Source organism: Xiphias gladius, chromosome 20 (genome assembly GCF_016859285.1).
Source record: "Xiphias gladius isolate SHS-SW01 ecotype Sanya breed wild chromosome 20, ASM1685928v1, whole genome shotgun sequence".
Lineage (NCBI taxonomy): Eukaryota > Metazoa > Chordata > Actinopteri > Istiophoriformes > Xiphiidae > Xiphias > Xiphias gladius.
Window position 1 is genome coordinate 14,490,411 of NC_053419.1, and position 8,732 is coordinate 14,499,142.

An 8,732-nucleotide genomic window follows, 5' to 3' on the forward strand; every position below is an offset into this window, starting at 1 on the left:
GAAATGAATCCTTAGTTGCAGCCCTAACTCCATTAAATTTAAAGGCAAATGTTGTACTTTTTACTCCACAACATTTATGTAACAGCTATAGTTACCTATCATCTTAAGATTTTGCATACAAGCATATGATCAGTTAATAAAATAGGATGTATTGGTAGAATAAACTACCCAACAGTTTATCACAGAGTTAAAATTAGTTCCACCTCGACCAACTACGACATTAAAGTTCTGCTTAAATATACACATCAAATACAATAATATAATAATATAACACTGATAGAACCATCCTGCATAACAAGTACTGTTACTTTTGATATTTTAAGTACATTTTGACAATACTAATATACTTTTAAGAAGCTGTATTATTGTGAAGCTGATAAACCTTGTGGCTTGGCTTATAAAGCCAAAAACTTCAAACTGTTCAGCACCTCCCTGGCCACCTCCACCTCCCTCAAAAAAACGAACAAGAAGGTCCACGAGGTGGAATTTATTATATGGTTATTGTCCTACAGGGCATCATGTCGTTCAGGTATTTATGTCACTTTGTCATATCAAGAACACTGATTTTTATGGAGGTGCAATGACAGTAAATAGAAAATTGTGCATCTTGTGTACAGTCAGAATTAGCAATTTATACATATTCTTGCTTTTAAGCCAAAAAAATTTCATATACATCATATACTAGAATTGAAATAATCTTCCATGGGCAATATTTTCTCATACATAAATTACTTGTATGACTCTGAGATCTCTGAGATTGAAGGTTAAGACGCTATTGTATATTTTTAATTAATTTTATGGGACTTTATTCGCATAAAATTAATTATCGATTTGGTCAAACTTTAACGGAATAGCCCCGACCCCAAATGAGGCTAATATCAAGTGACAACAAAGACAACAACTAATCCTATCAAAGTAAAGTGTTAACTGTGTTTCTTTACCACTCAAATACCCTTTCATCATACTTCAGTTTTTTAATTTTACATTATGTGATAAACAGTATATCGAGATCATCTCCCAGTCAGACTGACAATCTGCCCTCACTCCTTGCACACAACGTAAATCCAGCTTTCACACAGTCAAAGTCTGGCACATCAGTGAGACTTTTTCTGTTTTTCTTCTTTTGGCGATGAGTCACACAGAGAAACTCTCAGTCTCTGCATAGACCCATCTTTATCTCTGACCTGCCCAGACATGAACTCTCATCCCATCATCATGTGCAAAAACTTTAGCAGTGGTGAATGGTGAGGATGATGTCACACTGTCACAAAGGACTTCCTGTAATTTGCCTGCTCAGTGCGTACCGTTCAGTTATTTTTCCTGTCAGACCAGATAGTGAATCGCATATTTTCCGTGTTATGTTTGGCACATGTACAGTGCAGAGCCTGAAAGATAGGGCGCAAAATCAATAAATCCCCTTAGAGCAAACATATCCCCATCCCTCTGACAATTAATCACACACCAGTTGTTCTTGTTCACACATTAATTTGTGGGGAATTGATTATGACTCCAAGCTACACATCAGGTCAGATATATTACAGTTTCAGAGTATAGATTTTGCTCAGAATTGGTTTTGGTTTTTCCACTTGGGGCTGCAGAAATGTTGGAAATTGTGTTTATTATGGGGCATTTCTTTTTTTTTTTTGGACTTCTTCAGCATTTCAGGCTCCATCGTTATATAACCAAAGAAAGGCAGACAGTGAAAGAAAGAGGAGAAGGAGACACACCCACTGTCCAGTCGCAGCTCAGATCAGTGGGATCGCTCGACTCACAGAGTCTGACAACTGAGCTCTCACCCCTGCTCTCCTGGTCTCTCTTTCTCATGTTGTCACGCACATGCAGTGCTGCTGCTGCACAAAACAGCCAGACACTCACACACTCACACACACACACACACACACACACACACACACACACACACACACACACACACACACACACACACACACACACACACACACATACTCTCTCTCTCTCTGTAGGATTTATTAACCATGCCAAGTGGTTGCCAATTGTCCCAGTAGGCTAGTCCACACCACTGTTGGTTTTAGTTAATGGACAGATCTTCAGCTCCACTGGCCAGTCAGTCCTGTCATGTAACGCCTACGCAGTCTTTTCCCCTCATTATCTCCTGTTTGCTCTCCGTTTCTCTAAGTCTTTTCCGTCAGCCCTCTCAGTGTGCATGTGACAAAGGATTTGAGAGCTTATTCAATTCATCAAGCCTGTTTTTTGGACGGAGAGAGACGCAGAAAGAGACTTCAAAACCTTCAAATCTTGGTGGTGTTAAATCAGATTTGAATTACAGTCAGTGGGAGGACGAGAGCGAGGGGAAGCGAGAGTGGGGGTGGAAATCAGACTGCACAGAGATGGAGAGAAAAAAAGAATATTAAACCAAAGCCAAAATCTTCCCTTATTCAGATTGCCTTTAGAATGAGACTCCTCCATCCAGGCGTTTTCTCTTTTCCCTTCTCAAACATGTTCTCCCCTCCACCAGCGTGAGCTCGTGTTTTCAGCTCTTAGAATTTCTTTGGCGAGCTCTCCATGAATCAAACGCCTGGACTTTGGTCGCTCCATTCACTTGAGGCGTAGAAGTATGCTTGAAAGACTCTATTGTTTCAAAGGCCTGCACTGCATGGTGCAGAATTTATGTTCCGGACACCTTACTATACAAACTACTGTAAAGCTATGCAAATAACAGAATGTTATCATGTTCACTTTTTTCTTTTGTGGACATGATTACCACCACAAAATGACTGTATTTTTTAAAGAGATTTTCACAATTGGATTCAAAACTTCAAAAATGAAAGATCTTATTTACTTAGAGATGTTTCCGAGCACCAGAAAATCACATACAATTGATAGCATCTGTCATTGCGGCGGGGACGCAGTGCTGCACCTGGATAGGCTCACCATTATCCATGTCTATGTGGTAACCGTCTCCAGTGCTGGTATATTTCCACAAGTATGGCAGATGTTCAAAATGGTAATACCTCTGAATCTGGTTACTTGGCAAGGCAGGATCAGCAGTGCTCCCCTCCCTGTCACACACACATGTATGTAGCTGGTTTTTGCATGTGTCTATGGAGCGGTGTGCAAATACGCTCATGCCCATACTTATATTTTTGGCCTTTTGTGGGCTTATATTTGCTCAATCAAAACCAGTTTAGGTGGCAGAATAGGTGGTACAGTATATGTCTACCCGGGAGATATGAATATCTTGCTTTCTGCCTCTTGTCAGTGAGTATATTATCATGTATGAAAATACGGTAATGATTTTGAGATATATATTCACATTAAGCTTTTAATCTGTTACTATGTATTTAGGCTGGAGCACCTGCGCCACTCTGATAGCTGCTCAGTACTCATTCTCTTTCATATGTTGTCCTACTTTCCATCTTTGTTTAGTCAAAAACACAAACATGTGGGTGTCTTTGAGGGGAGGAGGGATCATTGTGTTACTTCTTTATACTGTATATATAGGCATTACTACGGACAAAATATACTACATTACATTCATTCGACACTTGCTTGTGTCCAAAGCAGCTCACAATTAGTGTATTCATTCTCGGGCTACATGTTTAAATATTCATTATATGTATACAGTATGATGATGTTTTTTTGTTTTTTTTAGTACTGTATATTTTTTATTATAACAACTATTCTTTAAATAATAAAAAATTAAGGACAAAAAACAGTGGGCTTGCAATTGCTTACACACCTGAATAGTATAAAATAAAATCATTAGAAGACAGCCATTACCAGAATGAAGTATATCTGGAAACCCCCAGGACAGTTAAAATGATACAAATGTCAGTTTTAGTTCTCTCCACAATTGTCTCCTCTTCTCCGTTCCTAAATACTGAATTTGCAATGAATTCTGCATTTCTCTTCTCCCCTCTTTGCTTTCCAAATCTATTGCTCATGCTCTTATTACTTCTAAAATCAACCCCTAAATCTCATGAAATTTACGTTTTGAAAAGATGTTACGCTGATATAATTCCGAACAGGATTGTTTTACTCATCTTGAGATAATACAGGGTTCATTGAGACATCATTGAAGGGAAGACTGGTGAATAAACATACAGTGGCTAAAAGCAACAACAGTAAATGTTTTTGTGTGGATTACACTGCTGCCCTGAGCATTTTATTTCATAGCTAAGAATGTGTATTTTATTTTAAAAGATGAATCTTTCCACCATGATTTGCCCCCCTTGAGTCCAAGGCATACACGACTAAAAATATTGATGTGTAATTTAGATCATACGCTTCAAGATAGAGACCGATCATTTACTGGGTTGGTTGACCCACAACGGTCTGAAATACACAACTCTGCAAATCCCATGAGGTACACAGTGACTGCTAATGTCTGGTTTCGGTAGTGCAGCGTTAATTCTGTCACGTGTCAAATAAACACGTCCAAATAATAATACCGGATTGTAAGCTTAACATCTGATTCCTCGTCAAAACCGAAACTAACTCCTGGCCTCTGATTCAGGAAACTCATCTGTGTATCCACAGGTTAATGCTGTTATGAAACTCAAAAGTTCCACAAACCCTGAAACTGACAAAACTGACACTTCATTCTTGGTGTGTATTCAATAAATAAAAGTGAAAAAATACTGGTTGCAATTAAATCCAGCACTCTCTCGATGGTTAATAAACTTATCTGAACATCTCCGGCATAGTGTATTTTCTGAAAAGGTGTTGTTATATACATTAGATAAAAATGTTCATTTATAATCATGTTCAATCCATTACATCGCCATATTTTGTCTTCTCAAGTCCCTTTGATTCCTCTGGTTTAGGCACTGAAAGAAACACAGAGAAAGGTAAATGTTAAGCATAAAAGTCTGCAAACTGTCTTCATTTTGGTTGGTCATGATTGAGGAACGGAGCTGGCCTAGCTAAATCTGTTCGAGAATAATGGCCCCGGGACAAAATATTGATAAATGTTCTTAAAACACCTTTGTTTCATGTGAACTAAGTAAACCTATTACTGCCATTAAAAAAAATCCACATTTCATAATTTTGAGCCATGAAGAAAGGCGAGCAGGTCTGCAGCCACACACTGTACTCACCCTGCGGCTGCGATCTGTCCGGGACTTTTCCTGTTTCTAGTAGTAGCCAGAGGTCTGAGCATTTCTGTGTTTCCCAGCGGGTCACTGCATAACTGCCCACTGATGAGGCCACTGGGAAAGGAGAGAGGGGAGCTTACAGAGTCTGCAGCGACAGCATTAACATCTCTTCTAAATTCAAGAGCAAATACATTTTTGTCTTGTTGGTATCCATTTAAAGCCCATGCCCAAGCTCTCACCTACTGAAATGAGCAGGCTCCATTGAAGAGGATAAGGACGCTTCCTCTGTATAGCCATCTGAATGGCAAATAAGCCAGCAGCACCTACAAAACACAAATTTATTGTTAAACGTTTTTTTAATCTCATCATTAATGCTGATTTTCAGTAGCCTTGCACTTGCATGTTTTGTTTGTATACATTCCTTCTACGGTACAAACTATGGCCGAGGAAGCAAATTTGGAGGTTTTTCTGGGAGAAACTGGTGTAAATTTCCTTATTTCTTACAAATCTTCCAGATTTCTGTTAGCAATCTTAAGGTGACTACCATCAATATTCACTGTGAGGATGCTTAACAATGACAGTAAACAATAAACATTTCCATTTTCTAATGTCCTGTATATATCAGTATCTGTTTAAGTACAATATGTAAAATCACAGAACACTGCCTGAATTTCATAACGTTAAACTTCATTTTAACATAAGTCAAAACAAACTTTTTAGCGACTACAAATAATGCATATCAAATCTTATGTTATCATACAGCTATAATGATAATGCGATCATCCTCGCTCTGTGTTGAGTTCTTTGTGCACCATGTAATGTGAAAACATGCTGCTTTGTTGATACCAGAAGCATTTGCAGAGCACAGCACCCTCCTGTGGTGTGCTCTGGTCAAAATAATGTTTTGTCCGCTGTTTCACTGGTCTTTTTTCTCAGTGTTTGTCTATAGACATGGAGACATTTACCTCAGTCATATTTAACTGAAGATTTGACAGAGCAGGGACTGATTTAGAGACACTGGTAGAATGAGTGTAAAAAAAAAAAAAAAATCCAATACAATGTGTTATTTTTAAATGTTTGATAATTTTGTGATAATGATACAATGACAAACTGCAATTTCTCGTCCGGTCGGCAGTGAGACAGTTTGGGAAGTTAAACATCACTTACCGAGTACAAAGCTCCCAGTCCCCTTCATGAAGGCATGGGACTGACAGGCAGCGTAACTCTCTAAACCCTGAAACACAAAGGGAGAAACCTTTTTTTTTTTTTTAAAACACAGCTTTTACTACATGACTGTTCCTGCTAAAAACAATTATGTGCTGTTTTCCAGTACATTACAGAGGTGACACAGTCCGTTTGTTAGCTAGTTTGACTGTCAGTGTCCTCCACAGATCAGCAGACTGCAGGGATGAGGAAACAACGTAAAAAAAATGAAAAATAAAAACCCACCGGGTGTTTTGCTACCAGCGCGTCGTCCACTCTGGTGAGACCGAGATTCACCATGTTGCCGGTTGTTTTGAAACTAGAGGTTAAAGTCTTACATGGAAAATTAACATCAGCCTGTCTCGCTGAGCCTGTACGCTTGACTCTGCTGTTATAAAACTTCCTCGCTACAAACCAAAAAAAAAAAAGACGAGGAACAGCAGTTTGTATAAAAACACTGGCCCCACCGGATGGAGAGGAGGAGGTACTGCACCTTGTCACCAGCGGAAATCAGAGTTGTTGAGTTTGTTTGCACGGTAAACAAAACACAAAAACAAGATACATTAATTAATGGAGAAAAGGGTAGAATAGGACGGTGAGGAAAAAACAAAATGAAAACTAAAATTACCTTTGATAAATTAGGAAATAAAAGTGATTATGAAACATTTGTTTTGCATAAAAAAGAAAATATAAAAAGCAATGGTCAAACTGTTAATAATCATTGTGTACATAATACAGAATACAAACGATAGTGATAGTTGATTTTTTTTTTTTTTTTTTGTAATTTAGCTCCAAATAAGCCTTAAGCCTAAATTTGAAGTTTGTGAAAAATCAGCACAAAACCTCATATAGTGCCAAAGTTTTTTCTCTAAATAAAAAATAAATAAATAAAAGTACAGATAAAGACATTTTAAAACATGGTAATCCAAAGGCTGAAACCAAAGTTAAGGTGTGCAGAAGGAAGAGGAAACAAAAAGGATAAACGTGATGGTTATGAAAATGTACACGCCATGCTTGTGTAGCCTGGTCAGGACAGTAGGTCAGATACTTCAGATTTTATGTTGAAGACAGTTTGCATTGATGAGAGACTCCTAAAACGAAGCTATGTCCACTCGTGACCCCTCGTCTCATGCTGCTACGTCAATGCGCTGTGGTCTCTTGATTTTTTCCTTCACATGTAGATTTTTTTTTTTTGGGAGTAGGTTTTTACAGGTAGCATTTGATAATGTCACAGGACAAAAAACGGAAAGATTTGGAGGAAAGTAATGAACTAGAATGGCATGCTGGCCTTAACTTACCATGCTAAACTTAGATCATAGTATTGAGATTTTTTTGTGTGTGTTTTAGAGTGGTTATTTCATTAGCAGATCCAAAAATCCTTAAGAGGTGCAGCATAAATGTTTCTCTGCTTTGTTATCCTGCCAACTGAAGGACCTCTCAGTTTTATCTTGCTTATCAGTCCTACCTTGACCTTTGTTGTTGTGGTATTTTCAGACGTTCAGAAGGACGGACACTGAACCTTTGGGAATTCAGACGAGGATAAGAAATGACATGTACAAAAAGTGTCTTTTGTCCAACCATGGAAATAATTATATATACTGTGACCTGCTACCTACCTATTTATTGCAAGGTAACCAGGGTGGAATCACACTTTTAAAGTCTCAGATTTACATTGTCCAAGCATTACACTTGAGCAGCCAACATTATCCTGCTTTGCCACTAAACAAGCATTTGTTTTTATTTTAAATCACCATACTTGTAAATTAAGGTTAATCCATAACTGGTACCCACAGCAGCTTTAAATTCAGGAACCAGAAAACAGATTAACACATGAAAGCTGGGGCTTAGAAAAAGTCATCATAGTAACGGGACACAGGCCTGCACCCCGCTGACCTCTGTGACCCCTCTGTTGAACCTCGACACCACGCTGATCTTAAAGGGACGGAGGGCTCCGCTGGAGACTGGACATGTGCAGGGAGAAGACGAGGACGAAGAGGAAGAGGAGGCCACCACCACAGAGACGCAAGTAACAACACAGAGGCTCAAGCTACCAGGCAGCCGCAGCAGACCAGCTCAACATGTTACTTCTTACATACAAAAGATATGATGAACAGACTTTAGAGATAAAAGTGATTAACAGGATAAAACCAGAGTGAGAGAAAGTTTTATTTATTTATTTATTTTTTTTTAACGATGAGCCTGTTGACATACTTATAGTACATTTTTCTCTGTCATCCAAACCACATTTCTACACACACACACACACACACACACACACACACACACACACACCAGAATCCATGTCCTGGTGCAACTACTAAAACCAAAGATGAACTGAAAAAAAATACTTTACGTAATGCATCAGCTGACACACTGATGTTTGAACTTTCCAGAGAAATCTGATTTAGATATATTTTTTCCCCCTCTCTTATTAACACAGAGTAAAAAGAACAA

The 8,732-nt window shown here is 38.4% G+C and overlaps 1 protein-coding gene across 1 annotated transcript; it reads right to left on the reverse strand.

Moving 5' to 3' along the window:
• Window positions 1-4,571: 4,571 nt before the first annotated feature.
• tmem141 (transmembrane protein 141) lies at window positions 4,572-6,681 on the reverse strand. The gene is made up of 5 exons (XM_040156692.1): window positions 6,525-6,681; window positions 6,243-6,309; window positions 5,315-5,398; window positions 5,079-5,189; window positions 4,572-4,808 (listed from the first exon to the last, which is right to left on the reverse strand). The coding sequence occupies exons 1-5, from the start codon at window positions 6,576-6,578 to the stop codon at window positions 4,747-4,749; spliced, it is 378 nt and encodes a 125-aa protein (XP_040012626.1). The 5' UTR covers window positions 6,579-6,681; the 3' UTR covers window positions 4,572-4,746.
• Between the last annotated feature and the right edge of the window lie 2,051 nt (window positions 6,682-8,732).